Here is a 20,415-nt window from a genome sequence, read left to right as displayed (position 1 = left end):
ATGCTGAGATTGCAACTCACAAAATCAAATGGTCTTCTTGGGTTTGCCGGCACCAAATTTGTCGCAAGAAGAAAAGGAATTTCAAAACATGAATCATGCAATGTTCATGTAAGTTCCTCGTCAGTCGTCACACCATTAATTTCCTTATCAAACAACAAATTAGAGTGTAAAGTTCGTATTTTTATTTTAATAATCTATTTTGTTAGTATTAATAACATTAATCTTGGAGTTGTATATGAACTATGAAGTAATGATATATACATAATAAAGCCCCATGTTCGTTTTTATCTGAATTAATAATACTACTAGTAGTGTCTATCATTGTAAAGTCGATTCATCAATTAGTGAGGTTATTGGTGCATATTTTTAAGTTTTCATGGAGAAATTTAACTATAGTTGGGAACTTAAAGATGTTTTTGCTTTAATTTGTATTATGAAATATGAACCCTAATAAAATTTAGGGTTTTGGTACTCAACCTCTTTTTATTCAATTGATTTGTCTTTTTTACTGGGCTTTTAATAATATGCCCTAATGCCTTCATAATTTTTTTTCTAAAAATAATAATAATAATAATTCTAACATAGTTTGTTTTGTTTGTTTGTTTTTTTTTAAAAAAGAATTAATGTAGCATGAGTTAAGAATGAAGTATAATTTCTTATTTATGAAGATGTACATTTTATTCCTTTATTTATTTTTTTAATATTTATATAGCTTGAGCAAAATATTATGGGTTTACATTGTTTTTGCTAGAGATTTGGCACCTTAGCACAAAGCCAAGAAGACAAAGGCATGGTGACAAATAACCTCGGGAATAATAACATGGATTTCAGTTTAGAAGTGGCCAAAAAAGCTCTGAATAATAACTCGACATTTAACAAAAACATGGTATGCTCTCCTTTCTCCATTAGCACCACCCTCAATGCCTTGGTTGCCGGTGCGAAAGGCAAAACCTTGGAGACACTACTTGGCCTTCTAGGTTATAATAACATGGAAGAAGTCATTGCTATGGCCTCTAAATCGGCGTCTGTTGTTAAATCAAGCGGCGTTAGTGTTGGTGGACCGATAATTGCTTATGCAAATGGAGTATGGTTGGATAGGAAATTTTCTCTTAATAGTTCTTACGAAGAGTTTCTTCAAAATATTTACAAAGTGCAACCGAAGGTTGTGGATTTCCATGCCAAGGTAAGCATCCACCCTTGTTTTCATATTTAATTAATGACATTCATAATACATAGATGATTTTCTCACCTTTTTTTTTTTTTTTTTTTTTTGAGGAAATTTTCTCACTTATATAATTATGAGTTTTGTCTATGTATTTCTTGTGAAGCCTCACGAAGTAGTGAAGGATGTGAACTCCTGGGTCAAGGAACAAACAAATGGATTCATTCCGAAAGTTTTATCTTCGAATCACACTTTCAACCAAAACATTGTAATGTTTCTAGCCAATGCATTATATTTCAAAGGAAAATGGGCTAAGAAATTTAATTCATCCATGACACAAAATCGTCAATTTCATCTCCTTAATGGAGACACCGTGCAAGTTCCCTTAATGAAAAAGTCAAATTGCATGTATGAGTACGGCTCCTATGAGGGTTGCAAGGTTCTCAAGATGCCATATTTGAGTAACGAAAACGAAAAAAGAAGGTTCTCTATGTACATATTTTTACCCGACAGCACGTGTGGTCTTCCTAAACTTATGGAGAACATCAAGTTGAACAACAACATGTTTGATAATGAACAAATCAAGCTCACCAACGTCAATATAGGGAACCTTTTACTCCCAAAGTTTAAATTCGAAAGCACAATTGAGCTTTCGGGTGTAATGAAAGAATTAGGGCTAACACTACCCTTTGAGTATCCCGGGGAGCTTACAAAGATTGTTGATCTCCCATCGGAATTAAATGATTTGATTTATGTTTTGGATATTGTTCAAGACTGTCGTATCGAAACTAATGAGACAGGTACTGAAGCAGCGTGCTACACCAGGCTACGGACCATGTGTGGTCGTCGTCGTCCATCATCCTTGGATTTCATTGCTGATCATCCTTTCTTGTTCATGATTAGGGAAGACCACTTTGGCAAAATACTTTTCATGGGCACGGTTTATAATCCTTTACTGGATTAAGGCAGGCATAATACAAGGTTGGGCAAGGTTTTGATCTACTACTAGTTCGTTATTAGTCCGAGTAATGGTCCAAGGTCATTATATATATTTTGAGGTAACGAATTTAATTTAAGTAGTGTATTTACTAGTATCATTTATACTTTATGTATGTAGTTTGAACTTTATATTAGTTGCATATGTTTTGAGATTAATTTTTTTATCATATTGAATTTTAAATTTAAAGAACTAGCTTGCAAGTAATATCTCTGTTTAACCAACGTAACGATTATCAACTTTCATTTTTAGGGGAGTTTATTATATGATTTGTTGAAAATGGAATTTTGTTTCTCCACTTGTAAATATTTCCTTAAATGATACACGAAGAAATTAAGATGATAGATCAATATATATATTGTTATGATTAAATTGAAATATTGTTAAAAAAAATCTCCTAATTAAAACAATGCTATGTGTATAGAGGAAAAATAAAAAAGTGAGTGTAATTGTGTGACTCTGTTATCGTATACAGAGAGGCAGAGAGCTGAATATGTCTGCAAAATGGTACAGTAAAAAAAATTAAAACCACAAATGCTCTCGTTGAGAGTCGAACTCAAGACCTCCCGCTTACTAAACGGGTGCTCTAACCAACTGAGCTACGAGAGCTGATTGTTAAGATGTGCCCAGTTACTTTAAATATTATGAAAATGCTTTTGGAGTTTTGAATAAAGAATGAAAAAGGTGAGAATAGTTGTGTTAGCTACGTTTGATACGGTGCCATAAATGAGGCGAAGGTTGGACCAAAACTAAGAAAATTAATTAATGCTCTAAACCTATAATTAATCAATTGGTTATGCAAAACACTCATTACCACATCAAGAGCAAGATGTCTAATGCCATGCATCAATTTGTCGGCAAACTTCAAAGTTTAAAGACTTTAAACTAATTACCAAATAAATAGGAAAAAAAAAAATGCTTGTCTTAAATTATATTCTATTTGTCCCTTCCTTCTGGAAAAAAAGGAAAAAAAAAAAAATTCTATCTGTCCCTTTTTTTTTGCCTCATTTAACTTATTACGGTCTCGTTGATTAAGGGATTGACCAATTGAATAATAACCTAAAAAAAAAATGTCATATTATTTTGTATGTTTAAGATATGTGTCTATTTGATTTCATCTTTTGATCAACCGTACATTGACTAATGTGAGAGATAGCCATAAATTACAATCATTAATAGAAGTTGAACATATATACAAATGAAGTATTGAAGTATAACAATTATAATGAACTGCCATTTATTATCGTTAAAATTAAAGAGATCCGACACCAATTTAGATGAGTTGTTGTAGGCAAAAGCTCATTATTGTGTTGTGTATATTATGACATATCGCTAAAAGAACATGATGGTTGTTATCGAGTTATTTTTGTTATGAGTCATCGCAAGCAATGTTATTCAAATGAATGCGAGGTGTACAAGAAGGCAACAAGGCTAACCACATCTTACTCGCGACAAAGATGACAAGCTGCACATGCCATTTGAAGTCGTATTAAAAAAAATTACATTTAGCGAAATTCATTATTACAAGTCTATCGATGAGAATTTCCATTTATCATTTCAAACTAAATCAACATGCATGTATGAGTGTCTCATCAAATGCTAACCTCAATAGTGATTCAATTAGTAAATTTCAATTAGATGGTGACGTATACATGCACATTGTACACAATGCATTCGATGAAAAATCAAGTATGCATAAAGCCAATGAACATGAAGATCATAAAATCCAATGACATACATTTTTGTTATAGCTCTTATGCTCATTGTAGTTAGTTTTCATGTTATTTGGTTTTAGACTTAGTATTCAACGGAATCACAACGAACATTGTGCATACGCTTCCACCATCTAAATTGCGAGTGAATCCACTTTATAAAAGCAAAAAATAGAAGAGAGTTTTCCAAAACCCCATCCCTCAACCTACATCAAAATTCGCTAAAATAATCGAATTATTAATAGCTTTCCAATTCAATACCCCACCCAATAAAATGTATTCTAATTCGTATAATCAGTCATATTTCCACTTTGACAATCAATAAACAACATAGAATAAGAGTTATCTATATCTATACTAGTCACTAGATAATTTAAATAACTTGTGCATAACACGAGCATAAACTAGTTTTTATTTTTTTACCGGGTATATATATATATATATATATATAAAATGCAACTTGTTTGACATCATTTTTTGTTTTCAGTTTTCTGTTTTTTTTTCAAAAACTAAAAATAGAAAATAAGAAAAAAGTGTTTCCTCTTTTCTGTAGTCCGTTCTCAAAATTATCATGATTTTAAAAAGTCAAAATAATTTTTGATTTATTATATGACACATATAATATACCTTTTAATAACTAAAAAAACCAAAAAATATAAAATCATAGGGATCCCAAACAAACCGGTACTATTTTGATTTTAAAAAAAAATTCGAACAGATTTTGCTGCGTAAAGAGTGACAAAAATTGGGTTGGATCCACCAAAATCAAAATTATTTCCAGAGTGTTAATTATAGTACTCGTATCATCTTCCTTCCTTCTCAATCTGATCATGGTTGTATTTTCCAGACTTCACAACTGAGCTCTCACGTCTCACCTTTCTTCTTTCTCTCTCCTAGATCTTCCGCAACATTATTGCCGATTTCCTAGATCTCAATTATTTCCAGGTTCTCAATCACACTCTTAATTAATTCATTTTTGTTTGATTTCTTTTTTCTGTATTTTATTAATTAATTTGCACATTTGCATAATTTAATTGTTAAATAATGTTTGATTGTTGCGTTTTTGCTGTGATTTTAGGGTTTTGGGATGAATTTGATGTTAAATTGTCGAATTTTGTGATCGAATCGAAGTTAGGAAGATGGATTGGTGGGGAAAAAGTGTGTCGTTGGGAAATTTGGATTTTTCTGGAGCTGTGAATAAGCTTCAAGAGAGTGTCAAGAATATTGAGAAGAATTTTGATAGTGCTCTTGGTTTGGAAGATAAGCCTGAATCCGGAGATGAAGGTATTTCACCTTCTTTATAATTTCGAAATTTTGTATTTTTTGAATTATTGATTTGGATGTGTTGTTATTGTTTGATTTGTTTCTTGTTGAATTATAGTGGGAATTGTGTGGTAATTAGATGCTTAGTTATGCAATTGATACTTGGTATAATGTGGTATCCTGGGAATAGCGGGATCAGACCGGTTAAGCTGTTTAACAGTCTGTCTTCAGCTCGTTGTTCGATTGGTTTAGTGATAAATTATTATTGCTGCTTTATGAAGGGAAATTTTGAGTGAGGGAGTGTGTTTGGAACAGAAGAATTGTTGATATTGTACATGGGTTAGTTGTATTTTGGAAATTAGGGTATTTGTCTGAGCCAAATGGGAGGGGCATTATGTAGGCGGTACTTGAACAATGTGTTATATCTTATTAGATTCTATGATTCTATGAAAGCATGAGCTAAGACTCAAAACCTGTTGTTAATTTGATTTCTGATAGTAGTTTTTGACAATTGATGAAAGCATGTGCTATGTCTTTATTTCATTATCATCCTGATTTCCAATAGGAGCATTTTACGATTGATTTTAAATTTCTTCGTTTCTATTGTATCTGTAAAGTGTAAAGTGAAGGCTTGATCTCTAAGTTGTTAGATTTAATAATTATAGAATAGTGGTGTTGTGTTACGTGATCTTTTCCCACGGATTTTTTTTAGATCTATATCTTGATATGGGCAGGGGGATATATCTCAGTGGTAGACTACATGGAAGTAGTGGAGGTGGTAGTTTGAGCTGAATCATTCCTTAATCCAATGTAACCTCCCTGCCAACAGAAAAAAAGAACAGAATTTCCTTTATTGTAACAATATGATGTGTAACATGTTGGTGGCTAAGGAAATGGAGAAATGAGAGATGATTTGAGAGAGAGGTAAGTCTACCCTTACATCAAGGTAGCTTTATTACGAGTTTATGACTAAAATTGGAGACATTTGAAAAGCATTAGAAAGAGGCAATATATACGATTGAATACCAATGGGGAAACCCAAGTTCTGCAGGGGCTAGGTGTGTTATTAGAGATTTAGAGGTATAGAAAAGAGCTATTCGAAATGTTTGCGGTAAAGTGTGGGATATGTTCATGTACTAAAGTTGAACTGCTTAGAATGCTTAGAGGTCTTATTATAGCTTGGAATGGAGGTCACCATAGACACCCAAGACACATAGAGTCTAACTCACAGTTGACTCGGAGATAGTTGCCCCCTTCTTGGTGACTTGATGGAGCCTATTCCTCTCAAAACTTCTTATACTCATATCATTCGCCAGTGCTGTCCATGATCTACATTAATATCCCACCTATTTTTGGAGCAGTCCCGGAGGACCTTCGAGCCGATTTATTGGAGGATTTTTTTTTGGGGGGCGGGGGGACTAGATCACGTATGGGGCCTGAAAACAGCTGGAAGTGTGACTTAGTAGTCTGCTAGTTTTCTGTCTTTTCTGTTCTGTTTTGTTTTGCTTCGCTTTTTGTCTGCGTCTTTTCTTTTCTATTTTATTTTAGTTTTCTTTTCCACCTAAAAAAAAAAAAACATGATGTGTACTTGTTAAGATTTAGAACTTGTCTTTCAGCCTGCACATTGAGTCATTGATTATCAGTGCATAAATGATTGTGTTATAGCAAGAATGGGATGTTCTCAGCTGACACGTCTTCTGCTAACTGTTTGTATCAGCTTCTGGAGAACAATCTTCTTCTAGCAATAGAAATGCACTATTCAATCCTGTTATGGCATTTATGGGTCATAGAGGAGAGGAAAATGTAGATGAGGCTGATGTCAGTGAAGTTCCGTATGATGAGGCAAGTGGAGAGAATAAAGATGGATCACCAGAACTTTCAGTAAGCACTCAGGATCCCTCTATAGTTGAGGAGAAGAAAGATGATGTACCTGATACAGATGTTAAGCCTGCTTCAGAGCCGTTGTTTCTTGCTGATGAAGAGAGGGATGTGAAAGAGCAAAAAGATAATGTTGCATCTGAAGCTGTAGATGAGGTGGTCACTTTGCCAAAGGATTCTGATGAAGTCAAATCGGATGCACAGGAGCCTGCTACCTCACCTAAATCAACAATCCAGGATGCTGGGATAATGGATTCTAACAAACAGCTTGATGAGGAAGGGTTAGCTGAGGGAGTATCCCCAGAACATTCAGAATTAGCAGAAAGTAATCTAGCTGATCAAGTGCAACAACTACCTATTAATAATGTAATTACTAGGGAAGCTAGTGATGGTGTAGAGGCAAAAGAAAGCAGGCAAGAGCTCGCTGTGGACAGAGATATCCCTAAACAAGAGGAAGTGTCAATTGATACTGGAAATCTGATTGAGCACTTGCAAACTGATGATAATATTGGCATTGCTGAATCTGAAAGTCCTACTGAATCAGTCAATGATAGCACATCTGCTGAACTTCCAAGTAATGCGATCCAGGGAATTGTTTCTGGTCAAGCTACTGAGGAAAGTGATTCACATGATACAACTATTGAAGAGTCAAAGCAATTCAAAGAAGATGAAAGTGCTAAGGTTGATATACCTGTCTCAGTGGCCAATGTGTCTGACTCTGCTGATGCTGTCCTTGAGCTAGAAAAGGTGAAGAAGGACATGAAAATGATGGAAGCTGCATTGCAGGGAGCTGCTCGACAGGCTCAAGTATGTCTTATATCTGTCATTTTGTGGAGAGTATTGGACACTTTAATTGTTCATAGTCTTATAAACTGATTGTAAACTCACCAAATTCTCATTTTACTGTTTTCCAGACTAAAGCCGATGAAATTGCGAGGTTAATGGGTGAAAATGAACAGCTAAAATCTGTCTTGGAAGATTTAAGGGTGAGCTTCTATCTATGTTACTGCTCCTTTTTGCTCATATATGCCTCAGTTTTCTGTACCCAAGAGCAGCTCTGGGATCTGGAAAAAGAAAACTGAAAATATAGCTCTGGGGTCTAGGAGAAGAGAACTCAAAATAAAGTTTTGAAATACGTCTAATTTATTTTGTCAGAGAGATGGAAAATGCTACTATTTTCATATTTTGTTTACTTCATTTGTGTTCCATTGACATTCCAAGGCTTCCTTTTCATTTCTACCTTAATTACTCTCCCTCAGTTAAACAAGCGCCAAGTAGTTATGTTCTAGGTTTCTTCATTGGCTGGTTGTTTATTTTTAAGTACTTTTCTTCCTTTTTGGGGATTCGTAGGGAAAAAATCTTCAATGCATCCTTCTAGGTTTTTGTTGCCTGGTGTATTTCAAAAAGACTTGTTAGTTTAAGGAGAACTTACTTCCCTTGATACATCCTAAATTGAAAAAGATTTTCGAAAAGAGGGACGAGGTTCCTCCTGATCTATTTAGGCTTGGTCGCCCTTTGTCACTTGCTCGTGCTTTGGTTTGATGTATAGAGGCTTGAGAGGACTATCAGGGAAGTTGATAACCTAGCATAGTGGAGAGATGAGATTTCATATTTGTGTTGGTATTTGGAGATCAATACTTACAGCAATAGGAATTAACAGGATCTAACTTTTTTTTTTTTTGACATTGCCTCTAAAACCTAGGTCCTTTCCCACGGTTATGTGTTCTTAGAAGTGAAATTAGTCTCCAAAGGAACATAAATGTGGATTTCATCTGTTGATTCAGTAAAGTGGCTGACTCTTGGGCTGCCGCATTGGCTTTATTTGTTCTCTGTCTGTAGCAATATATCACATAGCCGCATTAATACCTTGCATCAGTAATCTGCATTTGGTGAATGGATTTTTTGTTTCTTAGGTTGTTCATTGGATGTCAAAGAAAAGGAATCTAGGAATAACTCTTATTTGTTAGAATATATGAGCTGTCAAGTTTAAAATTATTTGACACGGAATTTGTGCTGAGATTCTTATGTTGAATCAGCTTGTTAGTATTCCGTTATCATTTTCTTATTTTACTTCTAAGCTTTAGATGAATGCTTGTTTGTGGAATTTGATGGCCTATTAATCCATAGACAGAGCTCTTTATCTTGATGTGTTAAATTTGTAAGGATAACAGTAAAACTGAGTATTCTTTGTTGTTGCATTATGATCTGCTATGCTACATATATGAACTGGCTTACATGAAGTGGAGAATAGGGGGCTTTGGCCGCTGACATTTGATAATTATTTTGTGAAAAGTAACTTAGTTAAGAGGCTTGAGGAAAAGAAGATTCATAGAGAATAACCTTTTCTTAAGTACTTATGACCGAAAAAGTGACAGCAGAATACTTCTGATAAAGTTAGCTGCTATGAATTTTATCTGTGTTGATACCTTACTAGCTCTTCATCCTGTACTTTACCATGTAGTAATTAATTGTTCACTTAAAAAGATTTTCAGCACAGCTCTGTTCATATCTACTGATCATTATTTTAGAAAATTAGAACTTATGATCTTGTATATGAACAACAATCTATTTTATAAAATTTAACACGAAAAGTCGATTGATGAGAGTGGTAAAGAAATTTGGCTGTACCATGGTGTTCTAAATCCTTTTCATGACAAGTCGGTAAAATACGAGTATAAAGTGTGAACTTTGCCAAGAATCAGTTATCTTATATTTTTGAATGGAGATGTCAGCAACCCTTCACTAAATCACTGATGCTGTAGGAATTGTAGATCTATTGCTTATATATATTATGGAACTGTAGATCTATTGTTTATTCACCATGGTTTGATCGAGTTTTGTAGATCTTCTAGGGTTGAAGTGTTTGTGTCAACTATATTGATTGTAGCATATAATGTAACTTTATCACACAAGTTGCAGTTATCTATTTTCTGTATTCGCTTGATCAAAGAGGCTTATTCCCTTGGGAGAATTTTTGTTTTTACTACTAATTTCTGGCTCCTTTTAGTTGAAGATATGTTATTGCTGTATCTGCTAAGTTTATCTAAAAACAGTAAATATCTATGACAGCGGAAATCCAATGATGCAGAAGTTGAGTCTTTGCGTGAGGAATATCACCAAAGGGTTGCAACTCTTGAACGAAAGGTATGGTTATTCTATTATGAACTAAACTCCAGGGTTTGCTGTTTTATTTATTTTTTTAATTTTATTTTGAATGCCCATGAGTTTATTACTTCTGAACTTTTCTTTTGACATAGTTAGATATTTTAGCTCTGGCTTATCAATGTTTAGGTTTGTCTTTGATTTGTCTGAGTTTATTATCTTATAGGGCAGTACTAAATGCAGGTAGTAAATCACCTAAATGCAGAACAAAAAAATAGTTATGAAAAATAAGATTTCCAATCTTACCCTTTTAATTAACTGTACCCTTTCAAGAGTTCCAACCCAAAAATTATTTCAATCATCATTATCCCTCCAGATTTCCACTTTCCAGTACGCATTTTCATTTTTTTTTAAGTCACTTTCATCCTTCATTCATACAGTGTTAATATTGATTTGTGAGATTGATGGAAGATTTGCTCTAAGAGATTAACGGAAGGGAATGAATTTTATAATACCGATCTTTTCGAGACCCGCATCTACCTACTGGATGAAATTTCCGGGCCTCTTAGTTATGTATCGGATGAAATTTCCAGGGCCTCTTGCTACGTACCGGATAAAAGTTCCGGGGACCTAAGCTACCTACCGGATGAATTTTCCGAGACTCTAACTGGTAGTCACGACAAATACTGGAAACAATCAATACACTTTGTTTATTTAATCGATTAAGCAACCCAAAGTGTTTGAGAGATGAAGTCAATGTAGAAGTGGTTTGGAGGATTACATTAGGCTGATTAGGGGAAGAGTGAAGAGTCAATATTGAAACAGAGGAATTGATTTCGAAGAGGATATTTTTGTCTTTTTTAATTTACATATTTTTTATTTTTTCTGCATTTAGGTTATTTTGTACTGTATTTAGTACTTGTGATCTTATAACGGACTGGTACAGTGGTACTACCCATTTGGTTGTATTACTATTGACTGAGGTTTCCCGACTTTTAAGCTCTAAGTAGTCCTAATTACTTTACCAAGAGACATTTTTTTATTGGGCTTCCAATTTTGTTAGTAATTTTGCTTGTATCTTTTCTTCCTGTGCATGATTATAGGTTTATGCTCTAACCAAGGAAAGGGATACATTACGACGAGAACAGAACAAGAGAAGTGATGCTGCTGCTCTTTTGAAGGAAAAAGATGAAATTATAACTCAAGTCATGGCTGAGGGTGAGAGCTGAATTATGAGAAACTCTTCTCTTTGGTCGTGTACTAATATGATATCATTGTGGTTTGTCTTATTGCTTCGGTCCAAATTTCTCAGCAAAATTTTTACCATCTTTGAGAAATTTTGATGAGGGCTCTTGTATTGATTTCTTTGTTATGTTAACAAAGTCAGGAATTTCAAGTAGCTTTAACACTGGGATTTCTTGGCTCAAAATCTTGTTAATCATATTGATGTTTCCAAACTTAAGCTGGAAGCCTCAGATTAAAGCGGTGAAGAGAGTGAGTTAGTTAAACTGAGTTGCATATTGTAGAAAATCAAGCCTAAATCAGGTCACCAAAATTTCTAATATTTGTGTACACCAAATGGTAAGAGAAAAGGTAAATTGGAATATGTGACAATTGATTTAATGGCTGTTTGTCCACTAAGAGTCTTGAAAGGATTTGATGCTAACAAAGCACAATGGGAAACTTTCTGTGTCTTCTTGTGTAGTAAGAGCCCATATTTATTCTAGAATGCATTATACAGAAACAATCTAATCATAAGTACAGTTATTTAAAGGGTAATTATGTTGGATACCCAAAGAATGTACATGAGTTTTATATTTGAATATATCATTTGATCTTGATAAACAACTGTATGTCAACTAACAATGATCCTTTCAAGAGCTTCTCCTTGGAAAATTTTCCCTTGAATCTAATTTTCTCTCCATACATGCGAGTTGCATTATCAGCTCTCTGATCATATTCAATTTACTGTATTCATCTGTATCTACCTGTATTCCATGATAGGGGAAGAGCTTTCAAAGAAGCAAGCTGCTCAAGAAGCTCAAATGAGAAAATTAAGGGCTCAGGTTTTTAGTCTGTTCTCCTTTAATTTTTCATGTAAGCTAACCAATTATTGTAGGGTACTAATTTGCTTTTTTCCTGGTTTTTTATGGAAGCTAGATTAGAGAATTGGATGAAGAGAAGAAGGCATTGGTTACAAAGTTACAGGTAATTGAATCGTGGTTTACAATTCAAATGAGTTTAGAGTTCAGTAAATTTCTTTTCTTAATCACCGTGGAATCAGATGTAGTAATTTAACATTGTTATTGTATGATGAAGCGTTTCTATTTGAATTTGTGCAGCTTGAAGAGAATAAAGTGGAGAGTATGAAGAAAGACAAGGCTGCAACAGAGAAGTTGCTCCAAGAAACGATTGAAAAGCACCAAGCAGAGCTTGCAGGTCAAAAGGAATATTATACAAATGCTTTAAATGCAGCAAAGGAGGCTGAAGCATTGGCAGAGTCACGGGCCAATAATGAAGCCCGGACTGAGTTGGAGGGACGTCTAAGGGAAGCCGAGGAACGAGAAACAATGCTTGTCCAAGCGCTCGAGGAATTAAGACAGACATTAAGCAATCAGGAGCAGCAGGTTCTTTTCTAAACATCAGTGTGTTTTAAATTTATCTGCAAGCTGATATTATTTTGCTTTTCCTATGAGGTACTGTTTGAAATGATATGTTTGGTTTTTGCTTATTGTATTATATAGGCAGTTGCGAAGGAAGACATGTTACGCAGAGATATTGAGGACCTTCAGAAACGATACCAAGTATGTTATAGTCTTGTTTTTTTAAGCTTACCTTACTTGTGCTAGTGCATTCTGGTGACTGCCTAATTGAGTTATTAATAATATTACTTATTTTCTTGATGCTTCTTAGGAAAGTGAGCGCCGGTGTGAGGAGCTTGTTTCACAACTACCTGAATCCACTAGGCCTCTCCTGCGACAAATTGAAGCTATGCAGGTTTTTCCCCTTAATTAGAAATTCTTTTTGGAAAATGAAAGATGCAAATATGCTTACAACTTTACAAGATTTCCAATATTATGTTTATTCTTCTTTGGTTGCAGGAGACGTCTGCTCGTAAGGCTGAAGCTTGGGCAGCTGTAGAGAGAACTCTTCAGTCTCGGCTTCAGGTTTCTATTCATCTTCTAAACACCTCTACACAACTGTTATTAAGCATTTCTTACGAGCCTTCTTTTACAGGAAGCAGAAGCTAAAGCTGCTTCTGCGGAGGAAAGAGAGCGATCAATAAATGAGCGTTTATCACAAACTCTTTCCCGGATCAATGTTCTAGAAGCTCAGGTAAAGTTCCTATATCTTAGTATAGACAGAAAATGGAATGCATAGCCTTTTGTTTATTTTAAAAAGAAAATGGTAGCTTATACTGTTACATTTTGTAGATTTCATGCCTCAGAGCAGAGCAGACACAGCTTAATAAGTCTCTTGAAAAAGAAAGACAAAGAGCAGCTGAAAATCGGCAAGAATATCTTGCTGCAAAGGAAATAGCAGATACTCATGAAGGTCGTGCAAAACAGCTTGAAGAAGAGATCAAGGAACTTAAGAGAAAATACAAAATTGAGTTGCAAGAAGCCCTTGCCCACAGGGAACTTCTACAGCAGGTTGGCATTTGGTTATGATTATCATCTATCATGTATTCTCACTGCATTTTCAGTGTTGCTGTTCAAACATCTAATTGTATTGATTTGTTTCTGGATTATAATAGGAGTTAGATCGGGAAAAGACAGCTAGATTAGATTTGGAAAAGGCTGCTCATGTACAGTCTTCTTCTGCGTCAGATCAAAGTCCAATAATGAAGAACAAATCGACACTTGAAAATGGTATCAATTTGTTACTTACCCGTAAAATAGTGACCATTTTTTTTTAATTATTTTTTCTAATATAATTTACGTCTACAGGGAACTTAACACGTAAACTTTCAAGTGCCAGCAGTGTGGGTAATATGGAAGAAAGCTTCTTCTTGCAAGCTTCTCTAGACTCTTCCTCCTCTTTCCTAGAGCGGAGAAATTCTGGAGAGGCTACCATGAGTCCTTATTACTTAAAGAGCATGACACCTAGTGCCTTTGAAGCCGCCCTTCGACAAAAGGAGGGAGAACTTGCATCATATATGTCTCGCCTGGTATGTTTTAATGCTGTATTGACTTCAAGAGCCAACTTTTTTTAGTTCATACTATTGTTTTTTTTATTGATAAAAAGTCATGCTATTGTCTTGGGTACTTGAGTATGAATTTGAATATATAAAAAGTCTCTACTAAAGAAATATTTGCTGTTCTCATGGTCAGGATCCCATTGATGTTATCAACACAAGAATATAAATGGTAGAATTTGGTCACTTCATAGCGTGTTGAGTTCTACTAATAGTCGTGTTCCCAACAGCTTCGTGATTTGAAGCTGGAATCCCTAAAGAGTTAAAAATTATGATGAATTGTTTCTCATGCATCACTTTTGACCTATCCATCTAGAAATTTGAAGAGAAAATCCCTCGTCACTGTGGTGGCATATTTGATCTTCTTACTTTTTAATGATTAAGAATTCTCAATTTGCCAATTTATGGATCAAATAATGGTAATCAACATTGGTAGGTAGAAACAACTAGAGTGAAACAACTTAATGGCTGCACCAGTCCTTGTGTATAGTTTTCCCTGATATCTAAATTCTAAGTTTTGTGTACTTATAGGCTTCATTGGAATCTATACGGGACTCACTTGCTGAAGAACTAGTTAAAATGACTGAGCAGGTTTGTTCAACTGTTTTTCCACAAACACATTATGGGTTCATGTGTTATTGTCTTGCTTACTTTTTATCTGCTTTGTTTGCAGTGTGAGAAACTGCGGAGTGAAGCTTCTATGTTGCCCAGCATACGGGCAGAGCTAGAGTCTCTGAGAAGGAGACATACTGCCGCTCTAGAGCTGATGGGTGAACGTGATGAGGAGGTATGTTAATTATGCTACTTTAGTGCAGTAAGGAGATATGTGCTGTAGTGATTGTTATTTAGCTTTATCCTTTACTAGTTAAATGACACAATCATTATCAAAATGATTCTTTTTCCATTGATGTAACGTCCTTAATGTAATTGTACATGGTGTGATGAACTGTTTGGGAAAGGTCTTACTGAGCCAGTTTACCAGGCTGCTCATTCCAAGACATTAAGTCTGGATTTGGCGAACTTAGGTATGCTGTAGCTTGAATTTTTGACCTTATGAATTATCTCCCCACATGTGTTGGGGAGAGAATTGGTTCAAGAACATTTTAGTAAAAGTATATAACATGGATTCTGAACACTTGCTCCCTGCCAAAGAATGTATCTATCTTTTAGATTGATCTAGTGGATTTTGGTCAGTGACTCTGGTTTCAGTTGAGCAATTACATTTTGTTTCCACTGAGTCAATTTTAGGAATTAGAACAATGCTTCTTAAAGGTGTAACACTTTTTTCTCCTCCACTCAAAAAACTACAATCCTCAGTTTATATGAAATTTTTATGTCTCAAAGGGGCCAGTTTTTCTGGATACTAATCTCAGGGATTAAGGTGTTTTTTTTTTTTTTTTTTTTGGCTTTTTTTTTAAAAAATATTTATTTATTTTATGTTTCAAGATCTAAATTGTTCTCGGGCAATTCCTCCCCTTACATCTTATTGTTGCTTATATGAGAAAGTGTGTGGGAATAGGAAAGGTATAATTATTATGGGATAAAAAGATTTTGGGGGGGGGGGGGGGGGGGGGGGGATGGTATTATGAGGTATGCCTAAATAATTATAAAAAAAAGTGATTCAAACAAAAAAGAATGGAAAAAAGTTGAAAATGATTAGAACAAGAAAATAAATGAGGGAGCACAAACAAAAGTGTCCGGCTAATTGCCAACTTCTAATTTAACCAAACATGTTTTAAATTCACTTGTCAAATAAGCCCTAGTGTTGCTAAACAAGCTTATTAGTTTGCTACAAATATGCTATTTGTTGACAATGTTAAATTTTGGCTTTTAGTAAAAGTTTCAAAATACAATTTATATGTTATAACTATTAATTTTGTTTATGACAAAGTCCAAAATATAGTTCAAGAATAACTTTAAATCTTATTCAAAAGCTTTGAATCAAATCGATATGAAAGAGTTTTAGCAATTTGAGTTAACAAAACCACTATTTGAAAATTTTCACAAAAGTCATAAGGGCCTATTCTCATACGTTGAAATTCAGTTCAGCTCAGCTTAGTTCAGCTCAGCTCCTAATTTCCTTCTCTTATAAAAGATTCATTTCATTTCAGTTCAGTTCAGTCAATGAGAACAGGCCCTTATTCAAAAGCTTTGAAAGTAAAACAATATGAAGTAGACAGTAACATTTCTTCTACATTCACACTCTCTGGACTAGCTAAGATTTTGCTGATAAAAGAATTGCAAAACCAGTTTGATGCTATGAGTAAATTTTTGTCCTTGGTTGATCAAAATAAAAAAACTTAAAGGTCTATCAACTTTTGTTTTATATTATTGCTGCATCAAAATTGACTTTCTATAGTCCATTGCCTGTTATACAGTTTAAACTTTGAAGATTATTTATTTATTAATTTTCAAACAGATTGCTACTTTTGCTAGAATACCTTCTAGCTATCTATCAGAATTAACCTTACTAATTGTAGTTTACGAGTAGTAAAGTAACTGAAGTTGTATATAGCATTGTGGTATTGTTATAGACTACTAAACTACTATCCCTAGAGATCTACTTGACAATCATGCTGAAGCTACCATCAAGGACTGAGCATTGAACAGTCTAGTATTCTGGGCCTTTTGTAATGAAAAATAATGCTAGAAACAGCATGATTTATGTTGGCCTGACTTTGAGCAGCCTACTACAGTTTCAAGTAGGAATTGAGCTTCTGGCTTGATTTCTGCCCATCCTCTCTTCTGCATATGTCAGATAGATACCACTCTGCCCCCTTACCCCCCCCCCCCCCCCCCCCCCCCCAAAGTCATTTTTCTCCATTTAATACATTTTAGGAAAGTGCTTATAACTGTTTTTTGCTGTTTAGCTGGAAGAACTTCGTGCTGATATCGTGGACTTGAAAGAAATGTACAGAGAACAAGTCAATTTACTTGTCAACAAGGTACTCTCAGCCTGGTGTTTGTGTGGATCATTTCATCTTTCTTCACAATTATTGCAAATTCATGCTCTATGTATACTTGTATATGTAACACAGATTCAGATGTTAAGTCCACAAATGGGTGTTGCATGATCATTTCAACCAGTGTCTGTATCCATGAGAATGTAGAATCAATCTCACAACTCGCCAAATTCCTGCAAGTCCAAGCATTTAGTTTATCTGAGTGTCTCAGGAAGAATCTACGGCCTCGCTTGATTAGAAACTGTATTGATGTATACTAACTGTTACCCTTAGGAATCCAATACTAGTCACTTGTAGCATAATTCCAACTAATTTGGAAAAGATTTTGTGAGAATTGGGGTGTTGTATTGTATAGCATGAATACCATAAGGATTGGCCTTTATATTTTTTGGGGGGGTAATACTCAATTGTATCTAATTATGCAAATTTGTTACATGTTCATTATTTTCATCACACATCAAGTGGAAGGTTAATTACTTAATTTCATTCTTTCAGTGAAGCATGTAAGATATGTCATCGATTGTTTTGCCTCGTTCTTGCATGAACATCAACCTTATCTGCTTTTGATTTATTATAGGAAGATATGTATTGCCTTGGCTATAAACTTATAATGATTTAGTTACTGAACTAACAAGTGCCATAATAAAACTGATACGGAATGGAGATTACTTCTTATCCGTTGCTCGGATTCACCAGAAACAACTATTCTGTGGTTCTGCCAATCTTCTCGCGTCTCTCTCAAATGCTGCCCGGCACTCCAGCAGCCTTGAGGACTTTAAGATTGGGTTGGTTGAGTGTTACTCCATTTAAACAGGGGTTAGTTAGGTCTCATTAAAAACAGGAATTGGTTGTGCTCATTTCCACCTTTACTCGGACACTTTTGCTATAAAGGCTGCGTTTCTCCGTCTTTTTTACGGTCAATTTTGGCTAGTCTACCAATCACTCAATTCACAACTTCTACCACCACTAATCCACCACTCTATATTTTTTTATCTATTCTTTTGGCAGTTTCCCTCATTAATTTATTCCTTAAATCTTTGATGCTTTTTGGTTCCAAAGAAAGGGGGTCTTTAGAATCAATATACAAAGACAACTATGAAAGTCAACGTGTAAAAAGTCAATGCCTCAGTAATAGTAATATAGAAACTTCAAGTGAGATAATAATTTTAGGTTGTACAATTGAAAGTGTCACATGAATAAACAGCTAAATAAACTTAGCAAAAAAAAAAAAAAAATTTGAGCTCACCTACCTTCTTCAACTAAGTATTTTTCTTTTTTTTTTAAACAACTCCTTAAACTAAGTTAAAAAATACCAATATATGTATCATTGAAAAAATTATAACACCTTGTTATAATTGTGATAATTTTGGTACCGATATGGCTAATAAACCCATGTAACATCATATACTCGAGGCTTCCAAAAAATATAACTATAATATGATTTTAGTGACTTCATGTTTTGCAAAGTACACAAACTAGTTAAAATTAATGGTTGGACGTATTTTATACTTCGTATTAAGCATTCTCGAATGAACAACAAACGCATTTAAATTCAGAAATTAAAATCCTGTTTGCACTATAAAAAGGATAAAGGGGTTGTGTTCTTGTGGAGATTTAAAGCAACAGTAAATCAACACAAGTGGGAAGTGCAACTGGCAATGACCAAATAATTGTTGAGTTTCTAAGGAAGTTGGAAAACCAAACCAAATTATTAGCAGGAATTGACAGAAGATAGTGACAGAGTCATGCTAGTATCAAACCCTTTATTACTTTATTATTAATTTTAATACTCCTAGTATTAGTTGTAAATTACATACTACTCCATTTTTAAAAATATTTTTTACAGGAATTTTAATTTGCAAAACATTCTGACAGCTTGCAATAGTTGCAAATGACCAATCTTATCGAGATTTTACTATTTTTAATGGCGCCTGTTTTTTTTAAAAAATAGTTAATTTAATTCCAGCCGTTAGATGACAATATGTACAGCCTAGATTGACTCACACTACTTACTATGGTCCCCACACAATTAAAAACATGAATAATGAGATATGAACAACGATATATAAGAAACTAAAAATAGAAATATATAGTTTAAACACCGCTATGAACACATAGAGTAACATTTACAGAGTAAAGACTAAATACGGTCCCTCAACTCTAACTATTATGCTCACTTTTAGTCCCTCAACCACCTTTGTTGGTGTTTGTCAGCCAAAAGTTGAGGGACCTTGCTGACTAAGCAATAGTTTAGGGACCTTGAGTCATTTTTTTTTTGTTTTTCTTTTTTTTTTTCTTAAGAATTTATTTAACAAATAAATCTTTTAATTATTTGTTTAAAAAATATTAATAAAAAACCAGCCACACCCACCACACGCACCACCAACACCATAAAAATTCAACAAACTCCACTAATCAATCGATCATACAAATCAAAACCCCTAATTTATCACAAAATCATGAATTCTACACAAATTATTCAACAAATTGGGCAAAATCATACTTCCTCTGCTTCTAAATCATACTAATTAAATAGTTAAATAAATTAATCAAACATTATCAGTTGCCAAACCCACCACCGACACCACCTTAACACTTTTCCATCACGATAAACTTCACAGACCACCATCACGCCGTCGGTCCTCAACTACCCCTCGACACTCATCGCCGTCGCCACATTTAGACCATCGTCGTTACTGCCACCCCATCTAAACCACCACCGTAGCCGCCCTCTTCTAAACCACCCCCGCTGCCGCTCAACCCTCTTCTAAATTAAACTACCACCCCGCTGCTATCGTCCAAACCACCACCACCACTGTACCACCCATATTTATCCCTTAAAAAATTGGCTTGAATTTTTGAGATCTGAAGAAAGAAAATCAAGAAATCCCCACCCTAACCCTAAACCTGCCTTAGCCTACAGCCACCAAAAACCCAGCCTAAGCCACGCAACACCACCAGCACCATCACACGCGCACAACCACACCCACCACACGCACCACCAGCACCATCACTATCCAAAAAATAAAAAAAATTCCTCAACGTACCTTATGAAATCTTCAACGTTCGGTTTATATGGTTAAATTCGACCATGAAAACCCCAGATTTGGAGTTTGCATGGTCGAATTCGACCAAAAAAA

The 20,415-nt window shown here is 34.7% G+C and overlaps 1 protein-coding gene, 1 non-coding gene and 1 pseudogene across 2 annotated transcripts; 2 read left to right on the top strand and 1 right to left on the bottom strand.

The window, feature by feature from the left end:
- On the top strand, window positions 1-2,126 carry LOC145619903 (serpin-ZX pseudogene; annotated as a pseudogene).
- A 568-nt stretch (window positions 2,127-2,694) lies between these two features.
- TRNAT-AGU (transfer RNA threonine (anticodon AGU)) lies at window positions 2,695-2,768 on the bottom strand. The gene has a single exon. It is a non-coding gene; the product is annotated as a tRNA-Thr (tRNA).
- Window positions 2,769-4,556: 1,788 nt separating this feature from the next.
- On the top strand, window positions 4,557-17,769 carry LOC145620206 (golgin candidate 5-like). Its single transcript, XM_081674836.1, has 20 exons — window positions 4,557-4,816; window positions 4,950-5,155; window positions 6,852-7,819; window positions 7,927-7,998; window positions 10,082-10,156; window positions 11,218-11,332; window positions 12,119-12,180; window positions 12,275-12,322; window positions 12,457-12,741; window positions 12,859-12,918; window positions 13,028-13,111; window positions 13,216-13,281; window positions 13,352-13,450; window positions 13,549-13,767; window positions 13,872-13,986; window positions 14,065-14,285; window positions 14,844-14,903; window positions 14,986-15,099; window positions 17,183-17,257; window positions 17,351-17,769. Exons 2-20 carry the CDS (start codon window positions 5,011-5,013, stop codon window positions 17,384-17,386), a joined length of 2,919 nt encoding a protein of 972 aa, XP_081530962.1. The 5' UTR covers window positions 4,557-4,816; window positions 4,950-5,010; the 3' UTR covers window positions 17,387-17,769.
- The last annotated feature ends 2,646 nt before the right edge of the window (window positions 17,770-20,415 follow it).

Source organism: Chenopodium album, chromosome 27 (assembly GCF_948465745.1).
Source record: "Chenopodium album chromosome 27, dcCheAlbu1.1, whole genome shotgun sequence".
NCBI classification, from domain to species: Eukaryota; Viridiplantae; Streptophyta; class Magnoliopsida; order Caryophyllales; family Amaranthaceae; genus Chenopodium; species Chenopodium album.
The sequence above is the reverse complement of the archived record's forward strand: the minus strand, read 5'-3'. Positions and strand labels throughout refer to the sequence as shown.

What these genes read in the sequence shown, in the direction of transcription:
- LOC145620206 (XM_081674836.1), top strand. Translation starts at nt 5,011, where the DNA reads ATGGATTGGTGGGGAAAAAGTGTGTCGTTGGGAAATTTGGATTTTTCT. An exon ending in CATCATATATGTCTCGCCTG is followed by an intron (nt 14,286 to 14,843) that starts GTATGTTTTAAT and finishes GTGTACTTATAG; the next exon opens with GCTTCATTGGAATCTATACG. An exon ending in TGGGTGAACGTGATGAGGAG is followed by an intron (nt 15,100 to 17,182) that starts GTATGTTAATTA and finishes TTTGCTGTTTAG; the next exon opens with CTGGAAGAACTTCGTGCTGA.